The 24161-nt window shown below is 43.8% G+C and overlaps 1 protein-coding gene across 1 annotated transcript; it reads right to left on the bottom strand.

The window, feature by feature from the left end:
* Positions 1-993: 993 nt before the first annotated feature.
* SETD7 (SET domain containing 7, histone lysine methyltransferase) lies at positions 994-23605 on the bottom strand. The gene is made up of 8 exons (XM_059843807.1): positions 23482-23605; positions 19011-19140; positions 14572-14773; positions 10391-10580; positions 8726-8807; positions 7994-8111; positions 7542-7699; positions 994-7034 (listed from the first exon to the last, which is right to left on the bottom strand). The coding sequence occupies exons 1-8, from the start codon at positions 23519-23521 to the stop codon at positions 6854-6856; spliced, it is 1101 nt and encodes a 366-aa protein (XP_059699790.1). The 5' UTR covers positions 23522-23605; the 3' UTR covers positions 994-6853.
* Between the last annotated feature and the right edge of the window lie 556 nt (positions 23606-24161).

The following is a 24161-nucleotide window of genomic DNA, read 5'->3' on the forward strand; positions in this document are numbered from 1 at the left end:
CATGATCCCTGGAGGTGTTCAAGAGGCATCTGGCTGGGTGATGTGGTTTAGGGGTTACAGGGGTAATGGGAGGTAGATGGCTGCACTGGTTAACCTTGAATGTCTCTTCCAACCTTGATGATTCAACAACATCCCCCCAAGCACCTCCAGCCAAATCCTAACAAGCACACTACTAAAACCTGCCTATCCCTGAAACATTTTAAAGAAATCAGTTCACAGGTCAGGTATAGTTTTTTTAAATGAACCCACTGCACCTCCACAGTGTGCTGGATTGTTACACCAGGGCAGGACAGGAACACAGCCAGGCTAGCTGAAGCCAGCACACGGCACCATCCACAATCCCAGTGTCATCTTCCACACAGCTTGCAAACACACACCAAGCACTCATCGTCCTCCCAGCCCAATACAACTGCAAAGGTTCAAGTGGCAATGTCACTTCTGCATCCTTGCAGAGAGGGGAGGACAGTCTTTGCACACCTACACCCAGCACAGGCAGGAGAGGCTCAGCTACCTCAGCCAATTGTGATCACAGAGGAGGGGAAGGCAGGGCAGCCACTGAAAGCGCTGTCCCCTTCCTCACCCACTCACCCAGCAGGATGTGTACATGGAATTAGGAGACAGAGGAATAGGTTACCTGGCTGGAAGGCACCCTGCTGCACCTTCCCACTGCCTCAGAGGAAAACACAACACACTTTAAAACAACAGCTAATGACACTTTGGGTGGGATGTTCTTCCATACCACAATGCTACTGAAGCCCATGTTATGTGCATTGAAAAAGAAGATTAAGAAAAGCAGCAGAGGTGACAGAAAAAAGCCACCAAGTGGTGTCAGGTGTTCATCCACTACTTACAGAAGGTGGCCTAGATGTGTGTAACTGTGTGAAATCCTGCTCCTGTGCATCAGCAAAAACTGTGGTCACACAGAACACAAGGAGGGGGGAGAGGCCAGAGGATGCCCAAAACTGTGACACACAAATAACAAGAAGAAAATGGTTTTCTGTTGAATATTTTATTTTTGCATTGCCTTCATAGCGCAATTAAAGCAATCTTTAAAATTCACTTATTACAAATGTTTGTCAAGTCTGTTTTTCCCCAGAAACACCTCTCTTGCTTCCTTGCACATACGCCCAAACACACTAAAAAAAACCCCATTCATAACACGAAAGGAAGGGCAAACATCATTCATGTAAACATCTTTCTTGTAGTTATCCATTTTTTAAAAGTCATGAATAAACTTACAGATGTTCAGTAAGGCTCATAGTTCGAGTACAAATGTCATAAAACACCTATCAAGTACTGTACACAAGTTGAATACTCCGGGGTTAACTGTTAAAACATGTATAAGCTTACCCCAAAGATTATTCTTTAGCACTTAGCTCTTCAGAACAGAGACACCCAGTAATTATGGGCTAGAGAGTATTAAAATAGCAGAAGGCCCAGCAGAAACTGTTAAGTAATACACAATTTTAGTCTGGTTCTTAGCTCAGAGTTAAACTTGTTACAGCTGCAGTAGGAAAAGTTTTCTAGGAGGGAATATACAGGAAGGAGGGATGGGTTGTTTGTAGGGTATCATGAAGAGACAAGCTGAGAGGTATGCCTTGAAAACGTGACTAGCCTTGCTACTGCAATTATTTATGGCGGCTGCATGTAATGCTGCATAAATACTTCCCCAAATATCAGAAACGACCATTTGTAATTTTAAGGATTATTTGTTGCATCTCCCCTAACAAAAAAAAAAAAAAAAAAAAATTATCCACTTACTGGTATTCAATTACTCTTGCATCTTACAAAAAGACATCCCTTTAAATCTGGTTTAGATCTTACTGGAACTTTTTTGTTTAAATATTCTTTCTACCATGAAAATATTTCATACAAACATCATTTTACATACAAATGTTAAAACTTGTGAAACAGGTCTTCCCACACTCATGATTTTATGGCTTGAACTTTTAATTGCTTGTAATTTTTGTACAGATATTTCTCCTAGGGGAAAAAAAGAGTTACAGTAAAATGGTGAAGAGAAAAAAGGGCAGGAAGTCCTATTGCCCAAAGACAGGAGGGTCCACTCAAGACAGAGTGACCTTAGTGTTCAAAACCTTTGATCTGGGACAAGTAAACATGCACTTAATCTTGCAACTCTTTTTTTCCTATTAAAAAAAAAAAAAATCCCTTATAAGACTGCTTAGAAATTCCTTGTCCAAAAATACAGTTCTCATGTTTCCATTACATGAAGCATAAGGAACAAGTTCACTGCAGGTGAAGCTCATTTCCACTCGCAGATGAAGCTGCTCCCATACCTTGCCTGGATGCCCTTGGCACGCAGCAGTGCAGTGGAAGTGAGGAACAGGCAGCACCCCAGCAGGTAAGAATATACTTCAGTACCATTGTTTCCAAAACAATCTGGTTTCTTTAAGTGCTTGGAGGTGAAGCCCTCAGGCACCCACAGCTCCAGCAATTCTGCTGGGCCACAGGAGAACAAAGCAGCACCTCATCACAACAGCAGCACTTTCTTAAAGACCATCAAATGAGTGAAAGGACACAAATCACAGAGGTCTCTGGGGCAGAAACAACACTACTGCACCCCTGGCACAACCCAAATGGGTGAGTGCTGGTTTGACTGGAGGTCAAGGGCAGACAGCTGGGAAGGAAACAAACAAGTGTCAATTTCCGTAATATTTGAGTTTCTCTTAGCAGATGGGATATGTTGGCTACTTTGCTCCTCCAGTGCCTGACAGAGGGTAAGAAATGCCTGACAGAGCTCTTGCTTCTCGTAGCATGTTGATTCCAGCTTCTAGCAACATGCTACAAGACCCCCGAGAAAAAACTTGCTGCCATCTGTGTGCAACACTTCCACATCTGGAAAGGCTGTGTCAAGGAGAAGCCTGCCTAGTCACTCCCAAAACATGCAGCCTCACCCCATGGCCTCCCAAAGCTCCCAAAACCTCCCCAGGAGCTTCACCTGATTGAAAGCATGGGTCATCCTAGGAGATACCAAGAGGTATCATGGCAACTGTAGAAAAAGTCAAAAAACTCTCACAGCTGGAAAGCCATTTCCATGTATCTCCTCTGACTTTTTCAGCAGTCAAAATTTACAGGTATTTATGTAGGGTAAGTTTTTTATAATTACTAATTTTAAAAAAGGGATAATAAGCCTTTTCAGGTTTGTTAAAAGAAAACCAGGATCCCCAAAAGTAAAATTATAGCACAAGACTCAACTTCAGACACCCCCTCCACGGCCTAAGCCCCTTTCCTTCCTTCTTATCCAGTGGAGTGACCCCAGGAGCAGGCAGCTCTCAGCTGCGACTTTTCTGGCTCTCATCTCCAAGAATAGCCACTTCCAGAAAATAAAGCCTCTGTATCCTTGGTGACAAAACCCTGTGCTGCCATCACAGGAAGAGCCACTTCAGATTTTATTTTTTTAAGAGACGATCAGCAGCCTCTAATACAGTGTGATACAGGCTTCTCATAAAGGAGCTCAAGCAACCCTCCCATCACAGAGAAGCCACGTGAAGTACTGCAGACCAAAGGCAGGTTTTGGGAACTGATCGGTACCTGAAAAAGGCAGCAATTCCAGGTTTTCCTATGCTATTCTCTAGTCCCAGTGGGTATCCCGAGAGCCAGATGCTCACTCAGGCTCAGCTGACAGCCATCAGCTCTCCTCCCACTTCAGTACCAACAGGAAAGGTCTTTGGCCAGACTGTAAGAAGCAGAGCTTTTTTACTTATTGCATATTCACCAGTAGTCAGCTGCATCCTACAGGCGCAAGAAGATTGCTGTGGAAGGTGATACTTCCTCTGCCCCAAATGAAAACGATGGCTGGGTGTGGGTCTTGTGTTTATGGATGTCATCACACTACCAACGAGGAGCTTTGTGAAGCTGGTCTTGCCCTCTAGCGAGCCCCAGAAACTGAGCTGCAACACACTGACCAAGTTAAGGCATTATTTGGAGTTCTGTAACTAATCTGTGTTTGAACCAGGGGATGCTAGCTCACACCTCTGAAGGACACACTGAGCTCTTTCACCACCCAGTGGCAAAAGCCATCTCCACTCTAACAGACCAGGAAGAGAGAGAAAACAAAGAAGAGTTAAAAGGCTTGGTCCTGAATCAAGCCAAATCAGCTCTGTAATCACAACTTTTATAGAAGGTTGGTCACTGAAGAAGGGAGCTATAGAAGGACCAACAGATTTTACAGAGCTGAGAAGGACAGCAGAGATAATAGAGACAACAGGCCACAGCTGTGGCATGCTACCTATCAGGCTACACACATGTACAAAAGAATCTGCTTGACTCTCACCAAATTTTTTGAGAAGACAGAGGACACCTCAGTGCCTTTTTTTCCCTAGAATTTCCCTATTTTAGGATACAATCTTCAAGCCTGATGCACAAAGAGCACCTATATTCTATTTATCTCAAAATCAGGCAATATGAAGACTGACAAATCTATTAAAACATATGCAACTCCACACAGGAGACTAGCAGAGGAATCAGAGACTGATCAGAAATGAAGGCAAAGGAGCTCTAGCGATCAGAACATTTTAAACACAATTCCCCAGTGAGCACAGAGGTCAGCAGTCCAAAGCAGGTTAACAAGATTGTGGAAGGACTTACCACCCATTCCCAGCAGGGTTCAGTCACATCTTCCCTCTGCTCTTTTCTGCACCTAAACTCAAGCCTCAGCTTTGCAAACTTCATGATCCTGGTGCAGTAACTCCCAAGATACACGTAAGAGCTCCCTACCAAAGGCTTTCCTGCAAGTGGCTGATGACCTAAAGTAATGACCCATGGGCAGGCAGGGACAGATGAAGTCATGCATATTTCTCCTTGAGAATCATTTAGTGAAGCTGAGCAGCTGACTGACCTTTGCCAACTCCCCAACACCTGTGAGGGCTGGCTGTGTCTCTGCACACTCAGGTGAGTCCCTGACCTGTCACCTCTGCCATGGACGAGATGTGGAGCTGTGACCTGAGTGTCCAGCACAAGGAGATGGGAGGTGTCACAGCTCATGTGCAGATCACTGCTGAAAGAGTGTCACAATACCCTGAGCCTGCCTGTCCCCTGTCTCAGCACATGCACAGAGCAACTTCTGTGCAAACTGAAATGATAAGGAGATGGAAAATATTTGTGAGAAGCCACAGGGACTAAACAGAGGCCAGGCTTTTATGAGTAATTCCTAACTTTTCTCAGGTACCAAAGCAAGGATTCTCAGACTGCACATAACATCAGCCTCATCCTTCTACCTGCAGGTACCCAACACACTCTCCCTGCCCAGCTCCCCAGACAACCAGATGCCTCCAACAGTTCAAGCAAGCAACCAAAATGTGTTGCAATAAAAAGGTAGGTCTGATTCCCAAATCATTTATGTTACATATATACAAACTTTTAAAAACTACAAACATTTAAAGAAAGTGTTGCAAATGCATCTGAGTTTTTCCTAAGCTGCTAAACCCAAAAGAGAACATCAGAGCCCCAGAAAGGCTCTGGTATCCAGACCAAGACAATGCATGATTTCTCTCTTATACAGCATTAGGCAAGACCAGTACAGTATCTGAAAAACCAGACAATTTCCCCACCCCTGAAAAACCCCAGAACATAGCCCTGCAGATGAATATTCACAAGCCCCCACTGCTGGCTGCAACAAAGCTATGGATTGACTGCTGTTTATAAATATGAGCATTGAGTGATGTTTTTACATTCATTATTTGTCTTTCAAAAACAATCTTTTAATATCTTTTCTTAAAAAAATATTATTTTGATATCTCATATTATATTAATTCACTGTGTCATAAACCAGAACTACTAAAAGATGGCTATAAGGCTATGTTGTTCCATCAAGTGAACATCAAGTGAAAAGATACAGCTCTCCTTCACCAAGGACTACAGCCTGCCCCCAAATACATGCACCTCCTTTCAGAGAATCTATGGGAGATCCAAGCATCTTTTACCTTGAGAACTGGCCACTTGAACAGGTGAAATACACAAACCAACTCATGAACATGGATGCAAGTCATGTGCTTGCCTTCCAGAACATGTACTTCTGGAAGTCTTTCAACAGCAAGTCTGTTTTCTCCTTGTCACAAAATCTTCATGCAAAGAACAGCTTCATTTGCATGTCATAATAATAAATTAAATAAAATAAGCCAGCCGTACAGGCTAGATAAATATTAGGTTTAGACAGGCTGCTATACTATTTAGAGAGCCACAGAGACCAACACACAGCACTCTCACATACACACACAAGCCTTTCCACTAGTTAGAAAGGATTTTCTCCTGCAAAAGAGGATTTGTAGAAAGAACAACGTTCAGACGAGAGGAAAGGGGAGTTAAAACCCAGCCTCCTATATGCTAATAAATAAACCGCTCTATTGCAAGATTCAGATCAAAGGTTTAAAAAGGCAAAATTATGCTACTATTAGAGAATATCAAAATATTACTGTTATCATCACAAGTGGCATATATGCAAAATGCAGTTGCACAATAATGCCTAGGCAGGTAGAGAGCAACACTAAGTCTGCCGACTAAAAGTGAACAATACATCCATTTCAGTTTCTTTCTAGTCTTTTGGCATCTTTGCATATGGTGCAAAAGCAGAAGCTACCAAAGAATACCACATCTTGTATAGAATATTAAATAATTTCTTCAGATAAGACTGGTGCAATGCTAGCTAATTTTAAAATCTGCTATGAGTAACACAGTCAAACCTAGTTAGTATCCAAGGAACTTATCTCTTAACACAGAATGCAAGGTTATGATGCAACAGCATGAACAATCCCTGGTTGTCCAGTTTTCAGTATAAAGGTAGTGCATAGATCCAAGTTTCTGTTTCAGTTTGCTGAACGGAGAAGGTGCTCCCATGTCACTTTTGCTGGGCGGCCTGGAAAGCTTTCAGTTCCAGCTGGTACCACTCTGGTGCTTCAGGCCCATTCTGCCCCACCGGGTTGTGATCATACCCATAAGCCACTGTCAACTCCTCATCCTTCTCCACAGCCCTGATGGTACGGATACACTTGATGGGCCCAAAACGAGGATGAACAAACCTAGGAAAAAACATCTTTGCTAGGCTCAGCTGTCAATTCCCATACTCTGCCAGCCCCTTCTACAGTTCCAGAATTCACTCACTGCAGAGCAATACTGCATAACCTGATATTGAATTAGCAGACTTGAGTCAACGTCATAAATATTTAAAAATATGAGCAAAAATATTGATTTATCAAAGCATTGGTAGCTCAGCAAATACAGCGTGGTTCTAGCCAAGCTAGGATTCAGAGAGCTGTGATGATGCATTTTATAATCAAGAAGCAACTTAAAGTTCATGACAAAACAAACAAGTTGCAAACTTCAAGATATTCCTGAGTCCCAACAGACATCAAGCACCCATAATGCTAGCCCACTTCCAACTCAGCTTAGGTGAGCAGAAACTCCTTCAGTGCCTCAACTCTTTACTCCCAGCCCACTACTGGTCCTCATCCAGCTGCCCAGGGACCCCCTGTGAGCCCAGACAGCCAGGCTGCAGCTTCTACCCTAAAACACAGGGCTGTACTTACGGTTCATAGGTGCAGTTAGGAGTGAAGGAATGGTTGGCCTTATGCCCCAATGAGGCACAGTACTTGGCAGCGTGGTTGTAGGGCTCTGGCACGTCTATGACCGTTTCATCATCCAGGGATATTGTATTTCCATTGAGGGCCCAGTCTCTGCTGTCTACCTAGTTTGCAAGGCAAAAATCCAATGTCTGTGTGTAGGAGGGGTCAACTTTGTCAGCAGTTTGAAAGCCAACATTCAAAATATATGCAAATAAAGCTTTTCATTGGGTGTACGTCATTGAAAAGAACAACCCACGCTTTTTAAATCAATACATAGGTGAGCATGCACTTTCTTTCAAATAAACTCCATCGTGTTAAATCTAGGGTGGGAAGGTAGTGGGTGTTAGATCCTACTAAGAAAAGAAAATTTCAGGAAGAACAATGAAAATTCAGACTGACTTTTTTCTTTTCTTTACCTCCTGGTGTGTAATTCGCACTCCATTATAGAAGGACATCACTGTACTGGCTTCTGCTGCTATTTTTGAAAACAATCCTTCTCCAGCACTGGAAATGAGAGAGACATCCACATACACCCTACAAGAGGAACAGAGCATGGAATCAGTGACTGGCTGTAGTTTCAATTTTCAAGAAGTACAACACTACTGGGATAAAGCCCAATACTTCAGTATAACAATAAAGCTAATAACAATAACAAATCCAAAGCATCATCATCATCATCATCCTCTTTATGGAACTCTTTTCCTTCCTCTCTTCCATATGTTCTCTCTATTTTGTCAAAACGACTTGGTGGAAAGTTTGAGCTGACTTGGAAAACTTTTATTTTTTTAAAGTGCCAATCTACTATTACTCCACAATGATGGCTTCAATTCAGGAACACCCTCAATAACGTATCAGGACCCCAGAAGTCCCCACCAAGCTGGGGTTGCTGGTATGTACATGCAGCGAGAAGCAAGAGTTTTCAAGGTGATGCACCACATCTTCAAATGCAAATTAAAGCAAGTGATTTACTAATCACTTAATTAGCTATTTCAGAGTATCAGAAAGGGCCTACAGTTAAGGTACACACAGGGCTTCCACTTTACAAACCTTTACACATCCTTTAAGTTTTAGATGAGGAAAAGCTTTGCAAAAATAGGCCTTAAATAGGTAACAGTAAAGAAATATGGGGAGAAGAAAAAAAACCTTACCTCTCTGATTCATAGGGATCAGGAAGAAGGGCATTTGTAGAAATGCAGGATGAAGTGGATTTGTCAAAACTGTACACTGGGCCTAAAAAAAAAATCAGACATCAATGAAGGAAATCAACTAACTGGCAGTACTGAGAGTATGCAATCCTTAACTTAATCAAGACATTCAAAAATTAAATTTTAATGGCTGCAAAAAATGTTACACTTCCAAAAAAAGGTATTAAACAGAACTGCACCTGTAAAAAATCTTAACTGAGATACTCCTTGATTATTTTTTCCCCTCAACATTCTAGAGTAATACAAAAAGATGATACATGTTCTTCAAATTACCAGCTTGTAGAGGAGGACTGGATACTCTTTCAAAACTGACCCTCCTAGTGTCTCTAAATATAATTTATAAGTAAAACAAGATATATTCAACAGCTCATTTAAAAAAATCTCCCCAAAAACCACAAAAACTTGATTACTTCAAGTATGAAATATTTTCTAGTCCAGATCCTGAAGAGACTTCAGCCAGAAGATACCATTTAGTAATCAGAAAGCACTCTTGCTACAGTCCTCTATTTTTTGCCATTAATAAGCAACTTAGTGGTACAGCTCCAATTATATTCTTACATCCTTCTCCCAAATGCCAGAGGACCACCTTGGACATAGATTAAGAAGAATCTGGAAATAAGATGGGGGGAAAACCCACAGAACAGAATACTACAAAGTCTGATATAAGGCCTTTGCCCCTGGTGTCCAGGATCTGTTCTGGCTGAAGGCAGCTTCCTCCTGAGTGTAACTTCATCCTCTCTACAAAGCACAATCATACCCTCCTACAAAGTAAGTTTTAAGTTAAATTTTGACTTGCTATCATAACTGAGGGAAAATAAACTCAGTGCATTTGCCTGTCAATACCTTTTCACTGAGCTTTATGCGCCTATTTCATATAAGTGAGTCAATTTTTGCTGGCAGAGCAAAAACATGCATTAGCAGTCCCTGCTTGTTACTGCAGCTTAACCCACACTCCTCCAAAACATCACAAATACCTCAGAACAACAAACCCACTCCAGAACTACAGCTCCAAGTCACTAGGTGGAGAAGGCCCCACCCCACCCCTGTGCACCTCACAGCCACCTTCTGCCAGCAGGACCAGACATACAACACGGGTGCTGGTGAATCAGACACATTATACAACAACTGAATCTGGTTCACTAATTCCAGTTTCAGCCCAGCAACGCAGGTGCCAGAACATTCACCCTACAAACATTGACTTGCAAAACCCAGCTGACAGCTACAACCAAATCAGGGCCTCACTCTCCTCCTGCAGTTATTTCACTGCAAGAAATACTGTAGCACCATTACCAGGGTGAATAGAGCAGGTTTTCCATCTGGTACAGAGGGCAGTGGGATGTGTGACAAGCAGGACTGTGCCCATGAGCACAGGAGTGAGAGAAGGGCTATGAAATGCACTTGGGCAGGACCACACAGGGGGCACTTCCCATCTGTTTCCAGGACAAACACCGTCTTCCTCTCTGCCCAACTCTGTGTCTTGAAGAAAGGGCCCTCCACTAACAGCCTGTGTCATTACAGCCAGTCTCCAGTGAGGAACATCAGAGGAAAAAAACTGCCTGCAGCAAAGGGCTGGTAGCAGGAATACAAGTTTGTGTTAGCTGAACTTACTGCCTGGAACTACTTCAAATTGAGGTTTCCCATCCTCAACAGCTGTCAGAGTTGCCAGTTTTGCTTCTATCATTTCTCCATCTATGAACCTTCCAGAATATGCAGTCTTTCCATCAGGATACACATAGGCTATTTTCTCTCCAGTCATCTCCCCATCTTCATTCACTTCTCCCACAAGGCTGCCTCCATCCTGAGAGCACAGGCAAGAAAGAAAAGGCAAAGCATTTAATTATACTTTACTATCCTTGATGCCAAAGATTCTTACTTTTTAAATTTTTCATGCATTTGTAGCTTTGTAGATTGCAAATGTGTGACTGTAGCTTCTATTATTTTTCCTATCCTGTTCCCCTATATTTAGGAACAATATGCTAACCTTCTAAACACATTCCTAAAATATTCTTCAGTCTTACTCCAAGAAGAGTACCAACTACGAGGACGTTCTGTTTTCTGACAAGAACTGGAGCTGACATAACAAAAGCAGGACAAAAGAAGCCTGGGGACTGCTTCCAGTGTGGCAGAACCCAAGCAATGATTACCTAATCAACTAACCTTTTAATTGGACAATACATGATAGTTACACTAATCAACAAACCTTAGAAAATGGTGAGTTTACTACCACGTGTGGTTTTTGCCATATAGAGTACCTGACAGCTTTCAAGTAAAAGTCTGCTTTTATATTCACTCTAATGCTGTTGGAAATTCTATTTTCTAGGCAACATTCAGTAAATGAAAAGGGTTTTCCCCAACTTTATCAAAATGCATCAGTAAGTTCAGATGTAAAATTATGAAAACAGACACACAAAGAAGCTCAATGAAGTTATTCCAGTTAGGATAAAACTGATTTTCTATGTTGGTCAGAACAGGCAAAACCCAAGGTCTTCCCTTCCATGTGACACAAATATTCAATTTCACTCAGTGAAAGTTTTGTATACAGTGTACAAAATGAGGACCAAAGCCACACAGATGTCCAAGTTTCATTACTACGATACGGTGCTGGAGGAAAAAAGGATTTAACACTACCTTGCTAATAGATGGTACCTCTAACGACTTGACCCTATTGAGGGAAAATGATTCCCAGAATGCACCCCAAGGTCAGGTGGTAATCAGTGAGAACAACTGTTTGTGGAAAGCATCAACAGCAGCACCTCCTCTCCAAAGTCTATGAATTTCAGCCCTGGGCTTTGCCATCTGTAATTTGCCTGCAAATCACAGGTTAGATCTATTTCCAGAACTGCAGAAATGAGATGCATACATTAGCATAGGTCTAACCACTTGTTGGGGTTAGGATTTTTCCTTTTGTTTCTTTCTCTCATGCAATATTGTCCCTTCTGTTGCTACAAAACAATAACTATTGATACTTAAGAGAACAAAAGATCCCGGGAGGAAGATGGTGGGGGGAAGGGTGTAGCTGGTTACTCTACCTGGGGAGGGGGTTTTCTTTGGAAGGGCAAAGAGGATTTTGATTTTGTCAGGGTGGTGAGGGGCTGGGCTCAGTTCCTCCCTTTTGCTCCCTCCCTCTCTCCCTGCATTTGCACTAAGAAAAAGCTAAGCAGCTAAGGTTGCTATTGCTGTGGGCAATAGCCTCACCGCCACTGTGAGGCGTCTCCGGCTGTCTTCTCCTGTAGCTCTGCTCCTGGGAGAGGCTGTTTGCACTGGAAACTTAACAACCTGCCTCACTAGAAAGGCCCCTCACTACCTACTGAGGTGCCTCAGGGGAAACCCTGGGATCTCCAGCCCCTCTTAGGGAGCACCCTCTGCCTGCTGTGAGCCCCTGCCCCCCATGCTCCTGCTACAGCTGCAGAGTTTCTGATATATTTCATTTATTGGTCGGGGATCTGCTCATCCCAGCCCGCCCACCATGACCAGGTGAGGCAGAGGCAGCCGAGCTCGCGCCACAGCGCCCCCTGCAGGCGCGGGGGAATCATCGCACCCGCCCTGCCCGGCCGGGAGCCACCAGCGCCCCTGCTGGCCGTGACCGGAACTGCACCGGAGGGGAAAGTGCCCGAGGGCCGAGCGAGGCTGCGGGTGGGTCTGTGCTGGGCTCTGCTCGCTGCGCTGCTGCTGGTGGGGATCTGTGTTTGCCTTGTTATGCTTACATACACTAGTGAAGAACTGTCATTCCTTTTCCCATATCTGTGCCTGAAAGCCCCTTAACTTCAAAGTTATAATAATTCCGAGGGAAAGGGGTTGTATTTTTTCCATTCCAAGGGAAGTTCCCACTTTCTTTGGCAGACACCTGTCTTTCAAACCTAGACACCACTTCAAGTATTCATTTTAAAAAAGACAAAGAAGCATGTCCAAATAACAACCTGGAGCAAGACCAGCAGGTGTGTTGTGGAAACAAACTGATTTATATCAAGACCCCAGTGCACAGGCTCTATTTCAAAGAGACACCATTTTGTTCAACTCCAAGGATGAAAGAGTTTCAAGCATGCTGTAATAGGAAACACTGAACCTTAAGTCTGGGAAAAAAGTGTGCACATAGCATCCTTTACAGAATCATGAGAAAACAATTGGCTCCACAGCAAAGGAGTTTTTTGGAACACCTCACATCCTTTAGTCTGGCAAGACACTAATGATAAACAACCTGTAATTATCAACATTTCCACACTTTGTCATCTGGAAGATGAAGCAGGAGATCCATGAAGTGAAGGGTCAGCTGTGTGTATTTTATACACTAGGACTGAAAAACTTTTGGCAGCATACCCCAAATTTGCTGATCCCCATACATGCTTAATGGCAATAGTGAAAAACAGTAAATAAAATGAACAGCCAGTGTTGGTAAGCATTTAGAAATCAATCTGCAACTAAAGCTCAGAAGCACAGAATTAGACTGGGTTTTGACCAGCAGCTAAATTACATGCAGACGTTACCTCCTTCTTGGCACGAGGTAAGATTGAAAAATTCAACTCTACTGTGTAAGGCTGAATAGGAATTATGTTTTTTAAAAATCTGCATCAAAAACTCCCTAAAAGCTATATAACAGTCACTGCTTTAACTAGCATGATTGTAAAAGAACACCAAAATTCAAAAAGATAAAATACTGGCTTGTTTAACTAGCAAATCACTTGTCCACAACTCCACTCAGAGGCACAGCTCTCACACTATTTACATCTGATATATTAGGCAAAGCCAGTCTTCACAACATATCTTGGGGAGGCCTGTGACCTTACTGGGGAAAGAACAAGAGTGATCCTGGAGAGATGCACCTTATCTAGGCATTCCTAACAGCTCAGGATGAGGAAAGAAGTTTCCCCCATGGTGCTCTGCAGCACTATATTAACTATTTCCAGTTCTGTCCTCCTCCATTGGCCTATCCTACCCCTTTTCCCCTTACATGTTCATGTTCTAGTGAGTTCTCCCTTCCCTGTCTTCCTATTGGTTTCTGTAACCCTGCCCATCCACACTGACATTCCCTATGGGTCCCTTTCCTGTGTACCACCCCTGAGCAGTCAGACCATTGGATCCCTGATGCTCTCCTCTGCCCCCTCTTTCCCTGTATTTATACCCTGGACCCTCCTTTGTCTTTGGGCCCTGGACCCCCTCAGCACTGCCTGGAATAAAGCATGTTGGAACTCCATGCCTGGACTGTCCTGTGTCTTCACTGCCAAGCTGCTGGGTGTGTCTGTGTGTGTGTCTGTGTGCTCTAGTGGCTCCTACCCCTTGGTGCAAGATGCTTTTGGGGAAGGTTGCATCCACCACCACCATGGACCTCAACAATATCCTGCAGAAATGGAGACAAAGTCTCTCCCCTTACTCTAATAAGAGCAGCAGGTTGCAATAACTGGCATGGCTCCCATGAGCCTCACCTTAAGCCAGCGCTACAAAGAGACAAAATCATGAGTCCAGCCTTCCCAAAGAGATAATATATTATTACACATCCTATTTCTACACTACATACAAATTATTTACAAATGCACTTGCAAGAGGCTGGGTTTCCTGGAAAATGAAAATGGTGGAGGGCAAGGGCATTGTGCAGCCTCATTGAATCTCATCTACTGGGCAAATATTCATCTTTTAACTTTGTGTTGGATTATCCAAAATCAGAATGCCCATATCTTTTACCCAGATCAGTGTGTGCTGACTTTTGGATAGCTGGGTCATGGTGGGTATTTCTTTCAACTGGGGAGAAAAGAAAGGTACATAATTCCACAATAACAAGAGCAGGTGGTCAGGTTTACCGGGTAATAAATCCAACAGATTCCATGTCGGATGTTATCTTTATACTGCCCTTTGAATATCAGCCGCCCGTCACTGTCGTACTCCTGGGCTGGGCCGTTCAGCTCTCCATCCACGTAGGTGCCATGAAGGACCACTCCATCCTCATAGGTGTAGATTCCCTGGCCTTGCAGGGCGTCATCAACATAGTACCCCTCCAGGGTGCTGATGAAGAGAGAAAGAAAACAGCAGTGGAAAACTGTTCACCTCTCAGGGGTGAAGCCAAAGCCTCAACACACTGGAACACCAAGGTGAAAATCACAAACTTGTTTCTATGGAGCTCCAAAGGCAGAAAACAACTTACAGCACCCTTTCATCAGGGTGTGCTGCACAGACACAGAATCACTCATCTCAATCACATGCTTGGCATTTTCTGTATGCTGGAACAGTCAGCAAATGGACACTCCTGGTCAAAGAAGGAATTCTTGCTCAAGCAGGCTACTCTCACATTAGGATTTTCTACCTGCTACGTGTGGACCTTCACCCACACGTCTCTGGAGAGATGAAATTGAGGTGCTGTACACATGCACCATGACAGGGAATGAACTGCAACCTGCCACAGTTCAGCGTCAGCTCCCCTGCAATACACTTAGCAGCCATTCGTGCAGGCCCCACTAAAAGCAGCCATTTTTCACGTATTTCTCTTAAAATCGAACACAACCTGTCAAACAGAACTAGTGCTGCACTTGGATTTAAACAAAGAAACATTTCATTTCCTTTTGTCTTGCAAACCTTTACTATCACCATAAAAGAGGATCTATTCAGATATTTCTTTCTCATGTTAGGATTAGCATAAGGGAACACAACCTGTTTAGCTTTTACTTCGGCACACTTAGCTAACAGCTAAGTGCCAGCTGTCAGCATACACATATTTTCACTGCAGAATTTTTTTTCAGATGCAGACAACTTAGGTATAAGCTGACACAGTGTCTGTGAGCACATGTCTCTACATGTTTTACCACATAGATTTGCAAGAGTTGTGGAAGAAGTGTTTTTTCAGAATTCATTTTCTCGCTCCTAAAGCTTCATGCTCTGTTTTAATGTAACTTTGGCAAACTGCATGAGGTTTCCATGGGAAAATATATTACAGTAAAAGCCTCAGTGCACACCAGATGCAAAACAACAAGGGGCAGGAAAATAACTTTACATTTCAGTCAAATGGATTTCTTGATCCAGGCTGCTACAGAGCTGCACAGATAGCTATGGCACTACAGCACAGGGAACAACGAGGGAACCACCAGAAATCAGTGCCCTTACTTTATTTATAGTTATAAATGATGCCACTTTCCCCTCTAATTTATTACAGATCACTAGATTTTAATTATATTGTACTGACAACACACATAGTGTGCACATGTAGGATTACTCTTCAAAAGAAGCAGCCATCCCCAGTTTATGTAGTCAAAAATCCTGTCTCATTACCTTTAATTACACTAGATGAAGTTAAAACATTGCTAAATTACAACAGTGCTTCAGCCCTGGAAAGAACATATTTTCTTTTACTGTAACTCAAACATTTATGTTTTCTCTCTTTGTATTAGGTTCTAAATAGTGACCAAAAGATCCATCTGATCTAAGGAAATCAAAAGGATGATACCTTAAGAAAGAAGTTTATGTCCTTCAACCTCACCTAAAAAGTCAGGTTCAGAACTTTATATGCTGTTCAGAGTTCTGAGCTATTTCCACCCTGCTCCTTGCTTCACTTTAAGTATGGTGTCTGCAGCCACACACAATAATTGCAACTGGGACTTGACCAGCACAAAGATGAATAAATAGCTTCTGTGTCTTCCATAAGCAAAACCTTTTTAATACAAACCCTGAACTAGCCTGTATTTCTCTGGTTTGCTTCTCAGATGATCATACTTCTGACAACATAAATTCTACCACAGTCAAGATTTATCAGATGTACCATCTTCCCCCTATCCACTATGCCTTGAAGGGATGGAAGATACTTCTTATCTAACAATTAAACTAATTATACGAATTGGAAGGGGGAAATACTCCAATACCCTTCCAGGGATTAAGTTAATATCTATAGAGACTGATCCATTTATCTCTCGCTCCCTCTATATGGCAACATGGAAAACTTCTTCCTTAAAAATAATAGTTTTCTACTGTGTTCTAGGAGATGTCAGTTTACAGGAGTTTCCAATTAGGGAGGAAGGGCAGCTGCAGCTCTGTGCCAAGCACAGCTCTCATGCCTGCTTTTATAGTGCAAAGAGTTCTTCAAAATACACTCCAAAATCACTGGCACCAAGGAAAGTTCAAGTCCACAATCCAAAACAGGGAGTATGCCAGAGGGCAAAGTTCTCTCTCAAAGAATATGTGATTTGTTGCATTTTCTTGAAGGGGAAGGAAAAAAACACCTGATATTTCATTCCAGATTTCCATTCCCTTAAATAATCAACAGGAAGGGGCCAGTTATTCCAGTAAAGGGAAAAGTTTCCTTTACCAAACAAGGCAGCCAGGCAGCCAGTCCTATTTCCCAATACTCAAAAATGAAAATGCTGACACTGCAGCCAGTCCTGTATTTGACAGGACTCAGCTGATCCCCAACAACAGAGGAACAGCAGTACAGCTGTCAGCCTTTACTCAGCAGCCTGCCAGGGAAACACACCCACGAGTGCTGAACCAGCTAGCTTACTGCACAGGATTCTGCAAAGGGAGAGCTGTTTTGAGATATTTTTGATATTTATTGCTCATTTTCATGAGCACTCAGCCTTGCCCATGGCACACTTAATGGAAACAGCATGTCCCGTTTTATACCAGGTCATTCTTCCGACATATCATGATTCCTGAACCATCCATTTCAGAAAGCAACTTAATCTTGCTGGCTGAGCATAGCTAGAAAAATGACATCTTCAGTAATTAGCTACTGCTCAGTTAAGGCTGCTTCACCTAACTTAAAATATATAATAGTTAATGAAAATATCCCATTTTCCAAAACCACACTGCAGACTATTTTTGCATATTGTCATTCTGCTCGTTCCTGAAGTCATCATTCCCCTTTTTAAGGGTTATGAAAACTGAGAGAGAAAACAAAAAGAAAGAAAAAAAGAAAAGAGTTGGCAAGACTCAAGCAGTACAGAAAAGGCTCAGCAGCAACCCTGACTCTTCCCACTAAATGCTGCCTGTACACTGTATTACCTGGAGGAGCGGCCCTACAAACAAAATAGTGGGTCAGTTCCTCTGACTGTACAATTAGCAACCACTCTGCTGAGATCATCCACCAGCACAGAAACATTATGTACGTGTGTCCATAGAGACGCTGTCTATCAACTTACAGCAAAACTATTTTAGAGAACTCAGCTGCTGGGCAGTACTGATTTTCAGTTACTCAGAGAAGATTTAATAAGGCCATTACCAACAACAGGGAGGATTTTTCTTCATCCAAGCTTGGAGGCCTAATCCCTTTCTATGTAACTGAATAAATATATTATCTTTTTTTTTTCTTGTGAAAAAAGCCCCACAATCCCCAGTATGAAGCAAGTGCAAAGGCAAGTACAGACAAGGAGCTGACTCACTGAGACAGCACAATACCTCAGCTCCTGCTCAGAATTTTGCTGAGCAGGAAGAGAGTAGACCCAGCATGACTGTCAGTTTAACAACCGCTATTCAGAGTGTCACCAACAGCTGCAAAACCATGAAGAATAGCGTCATTTTATACATTTGCTGCTCCCTCGGAGGAAGTTCTGAGCAACTGCAGACAGGAATGCTGCAGTGGTGGTGGGGGGAAGACTTACAAGGTGGTCTTAATGAGGATCAGAGAAGAAAACACATGCATAAGTATGGACTAGCCCGATTTCACTGCCACAATTCCCAGTGAAAAGCAGGGAAATTATAGGGGGTTTTCTGACAGTAAATCAGGCCACAAGCAACTTGCAGAGGATGAACTAGAGCTGCTAACAAACCTGTACTGAATTCAGCCCTTTAACTGATAAACAATTTGACAAAGCAGAAGGCAAGCCTCTCTGTCAAGGTTTTATATCTGTGTGTGAGGGCTGGCACAGGGAGCTCCTGGTCCAGCTGCATTTTTTGTGCAGCTCTATATAGCAAAGAAGTCCACCTGAAGTAATGACCTTTGATGTCCAAGTCATTGTCAGCATGGTTTTCAATAGTTCAGACCACTTCCCATTCCTTATGATTTCTAATCAACTCACAACTTTACAGTGCTGAAAGAGCTCACACCACTGCATTCTCCCTCCAGGAAACAACTACAGGCACCTCATTACACACAAAGGTGCCACAGGAAAGGCTACAGCAGCAGCAAACTTTTCAGCTACAATTTTTAATGAGAAATCTTATCCAGAAACTCAGCAGTATACAATCAATGTAGATTAGTTTTGCATCACTGCAAGTAGAAGGAAGAATACAGAAGAAAAATCAAAGAGTCAAAGTGTACCTTCCATCAAAAAAGAAGAATTTGCCACGGCCATTCTTTTCTCCATGCACAAAATTTCCTTCAAATCTGTCTGTCGATGAGTAGGTTACTGTACAGAATCCATGTGGCAGCCCATCGTCATCTAGATGCCCTGAAATAAAATCCAAACAAAGAGCAACAGAACACATTAATTATTATGCAAGATTTTATATCTACTCTCATTATGTAGCTACTTGAATTGCAGTAGCTCCCTAGTACAAAACAGTAATTCAGATCATTTCTGTTAGGAACAGTGATCATACATTCTGTACAACTGAAGTTTGTACTTGTGTAACACACAGCTTTAAATAAAAAAAAAATGTAAGGATAAAAGAAAAGGGATGAGAGACAGGATAGAGAATAATAAGCAAAACTGGTTTCTGAAAGAAACAAGGTTTATGTAAGGTTTAAGTAAGAATACTTGTATGAATTTACATCTTCAAAAGTATAAAAATTCTTTATCTAAAACATGTATTTATTGGTGAGAAGTGGATAAGAAAATGTTTTATTTTTTCTTTTGATAAACATGTGCCTTATGATAATGTGGGTGTGCCACTATACAGCTGCATTCACAGGAATTTAAAGAAATAAAAGTTTGTAATATCCATAATGCTGCACCCTTGCAATATGTCAGTCAACATGGTATTTAATATTTTAAATGCTGCTCTCCAGTGCCTGATATGTTCACTTTAGATCCTGTTCCTACCCCCAGCTGTATCAATTTTCCCTATTACAGCTGTTGCACAGAGGGAAAGAAGAGACAACACACTTGGATCCTCACGTGCTTGGTTTGTGTTTTATTGAATATAAATGGCCAACTCAACTAAGTTAAAGCATAATAAGGCTCCTATTGCATCTCTAACTGCCTCTTCAAAGCCAAAGGAAAACAACAGAGAAGTGTTTCAAACTATGGTTATTGCCTGGTTTAGCTGTGTGAGCTCTGGCTGCAGAGCTCAGCACGGCTGCTCTCAGCACAGGGACACACCTGAATGGGTGCTACAGTTCTCACAGTGACATTTTATCAGGTATAAATTTTGCATGAACACTGTAAAATAAATTACAGCTAGCCTGTATTTATGTTCTTCCATGCTTCTAACTAAAATATTAGTTATTCTAACTAAAATATTACCTCTGATTCCCCCAGATTCCTGGTGATGCATACACAGCCTATTAGAGATGAGAGACAGTGTATACATCCACTTCTGCAGGCTTTGGGTCAAGCTCTTCCCTGACCAACTTTGCCCTGAACTGAAAAGACTGATCACACATATGGAAAGGCAGAAACCAACTTCAGTCTGAGGGGGACTGATTTACAGCCCAGGCTAATGCAGACAAAAAGAAGCACTTCAGCACTTCCAGACCTTGAGTCCGGTGCCCAGAGAGGGAACGAGCTGGGCAGACTTTACTGAGTATGGAAATGCACCTAGAAGAGTGTAGAGGAGAAAGTAACAGCGAGGAATTCGAACTCATCTAAGAGCAAGGACTCCCTCCTTCACCATTCCCTTGCATGCTCCACCAAGTTTCTCTCTCACCTGCACATGACTCTGCTCTCATTTCAAGTCCCAAGTCCAAACTAGACTGAAAACAGTTAAAAGTTTAAGAAGCCAATAAATCCAACCAGGCACTGCTTATCAGTTCACAGTGAGAGAAATAATAGAGTTAAAAAAAAAGAGAGCAAAAGGTGGAAGGAAAAAAGCCTCTCTAAAGGCTTTTAATTACTTTGAAGAGGAGCTCTTTAAATAGAAACTGCTCCTTCCAAAGAGAAGAAAGGGTTTTTTCCCTCCCATTCTCTCAGGACCCCCCTTTTAGTAGAAAGGACAAATTTTAGCTAAATTTCACCAATTATCATTAATGGTTAAATAATAATAACCAATAAATAATGACCAATTTAACTAAAAGGTCAGTAACATTTCTGATAAGGACACCTCTTTTAGATCAAAAACTATGCCAACACATATAGTTTTAATTAAAAGCATTTTAAATTAAGTTTTATCAGTATAGAAGGGTACACTGGTGTAAGTTAACAAACCCTAAACAAAACAATACCAGTTAAACTGTCACTACAGAGGCAAAACTGTTATAAAACACTTGGATTAAAAAATACACTGATAATACTGGTACATCATACTCTTTAAAAAAAAATACCCAAAGCAACAACAAAAACAAATTCTTGCAACTTTGTTCTCTGTGATTATTCAGCTTTGTCAAGATTTTGCTGGAATGCAAAGCCCAACACAAAAGCTGCCATGCCTGTACAGAGACCACGTGTCAGGCCTTTTGCACAGTAGGATACAGACTACCTCGGAGATTTAAAACAGTCAGCTTTGATTCAGTGCCCTCTATACAGGGTCTTAATCTCAGCCACAATACAAAGAATCCAATTATTCTAATGTGCTAGAAGTTTCCCCTTATTAAAAAAAACCGAAACATGCCCCCACCACTGCAACAAAACAAGAAACACAGTCTCCCTTAGTCAACAACATGGGAAAAAAATGCAATTTCAAGTTTCATAACATAAATAAAACTTTTTTTTCTGCATGGCTGAGGCCTTTGGCCCTAATTTTGTTTCAAATTAAGTCAACAGAAAAAATCCTCATTATTTCATGGGGAGCAGTGCGTTCCACTTTCCTTTCTCACCACTCTCCTCCATTTGCAAAAATAAACCAAAAACGTCTGAATGTATTTTTAAATTATTTTAAAACCTCACTTTTGTTGCTTCATTAAAGATCTCCCAAGACTTCCTCTTAAACTCAGACAATGAACTTTCCAGGAAAAGGAATTACCCTAATAGGGGCTAGTTCACAATGAAGTCACTTACTGAAACCACTGATGTATACAAATCAAAGATAAAAGCCCTTTACTGTCAGTATCACTATTACTTAACAGATGACATATAATGTGGATCATCAGTAAAAGATTCTGGCCACAAAGATGCCAGATGGATATTTGAGGGATCACAACAATAAACCAAACTTGCCCTCCAAAAGTGGAAGTGCTGATTTCTGTAGTTCAACTTCCTTTGAGTAACTTCATCCCCAAAGAGCATCCTGCTTCTGTCTCACTCAGAAAAACACACATATTCATATACACTGCTGAAAAAAAGATGCTTTAAAAATGTGTTTCCTTAGTCCACAGACATGCCAAACAAATCCAGGATACAGCAGAACACTTCATCTGGGATATAAGGATGAAAACTATGTCTCCTTGCTCCAGACAACTGCAACCCACAGATTTGATAAGTTGGGAGGAAAGGCAGTGGAAAACCACATCTGTAAGGGCACAGGGCACACCCCATCCATAGCAGAGCCTTGCTTCCCTCAGACCCATGCTCTACACAACAAAGCTTCCCTGGCTCTGACACCACACACCTAGACAGTAAATCCAGCTCCGAGCAGCAGCTGCTCAGCTCACATCTGCTGTAAGACTAAGCTGCCGTGCAAGACAGACACCTTCCCTGGAGCAACTCGCTTTCAGGCCTAATCCTTCTGTCACAGGAGGCACACGGCGAACACGGCATTACCTGCACCTCAGGCAGCTCCTTGCTCCCTGTCCCAACAGCTGAACACCCCGGATTGCTATTTCCGGCAGAACCACGGTCCCCACTCTGCAAGGAATCTTTGGGGAGCCGGTGCTTTCCCACAGAGGGAGATGCCATGCTTTGTTTCCCTGCTCCCAGACGCCTGATGGAGCATGCTGGGCAATTGCATCCCTGCCTGCTAAGGTTTCCATCAGAAATTCACTTCCAGAGGACATGTGCCTCTGGGTTTAGAACTGTTCGAGGGTTAGTTATCCACACGTGAGAGGTGAACTGCACACAGAGGGTGTATATTAGCTATAAGGTGGCCCACCCCGCTCCCATACGGCTGGCTCCAGCCCTGCTGCCCACGGATATGGCAACAGTGTCTTCTTGGAGTCGCTTTCTTTTCCCTTCTCCATTTGCACGTATGTGACTGCAGCCCTGGCTCCCTGGGCTCTCCCCAAGGATGGGCATCCCCATGTCCCTCAGCCGCCGGGGGAAGGACCGGGCATCGGCCGCACCGCCCAGGGAGTCCGGGCTGCAGGCCACCGCCCGCACGGGGGCACAGCAGCGGCAGAAAACCACGGCCGTGACTTATATTTGACAGTAAGAGCCGAGCAGCCGCCATCCCCGCGTCCGGGGTGCGGAGCCTCCGGCTGTGGCCGGAGCGCTCGGCGGCGGGAGGCACCCCGAGCGCCCGCCCGGTAACGGCGCCAGCGTGGCCCCGGCTCCCCCCGACCCAACTCCGCCACGTGCGTGGCCCCGGCCCGTCCGTTGCATAAGCCCACTGATGTCATGCGCTGCGCCCGACCCCGGCCACCCAGCCCCGGCCACCCAGCCCCGGCCGCCGCCGCCGCCGCCTCCGCCGCCGCCCCCGCAGCTCCTGCAGCAGCACCCGGCGCGGCGGCCCCGCTCCCCGAGCCGTGGGGCACGCACCTTCCACGATCTCCTCCAGCGTCTCCTCGTCGCTGTCCATGGCGGCGGCGGGCGCGGACAAGGCGCAGCCGCGGTACAGGGGGCGGGCGCGCGCGCCCCACGCCCCGCCTCCGGGATCCTCCCGAGGGAGGGGCCTCGCCCCGCCCTGAGGGAGGGCCCGAGCGCCGCCCGCGGCCGGGGCGGGACGCGAGGAGGGGCCCCGCCCGCCCCTGGGGACCATGGCGGTGCGGGTCGACCTTGCGCCGGGGCTGGTTCCCTATGGCCCCACGTACGGCACCGAGGGCAGGAGATCGCCAGCTCGCTCAGCGCTGGCCCTCCAGCGCATTCTGTGCTGTCCATCCGTCGGCCCGCTGACCCCGACTGGCGTTGCTGCAGTTCACCTCACAAAGCCGGAGGGTCCCTAGCAGCTTCAGGACACCTCCATTCCCACACCAGGGACCGCTGACCTGCTGCTCTTACCACAGAATCACAGAGTATGCGGAGTTGGGAGGGATCCATTGGGATGATCGAGTCCAACTCCTGGCCCTGCACCGCAACATCACAATCCCACCCAGTTCTTGAGAGCACTGTACAAACACTGCTTGAACTCTCTAAGGCTTGGTGATGTGACATTCCCAGGGGACCCAGTTCAACCTGCTCAACCACTCTCTGGATGAAGAACCTATTCCTGACATCCAACC

The sequence above is a fragment of the Haemorhous mexicanus genome, chromosome 4 (assembly GCF_027477595.1).
Source record: "Haemorhous mexicanus isolate bHaeMex1 chromosome 4, bHaeMex1.pri, whole genome shotgun sequence".
Classification (NCBI taxonomy): Eukaryota; Metazoa; Chordata; class Aves; order Passeriformes; family Fringillidae; genus Haemorhous; species Haemorhous mexicanus.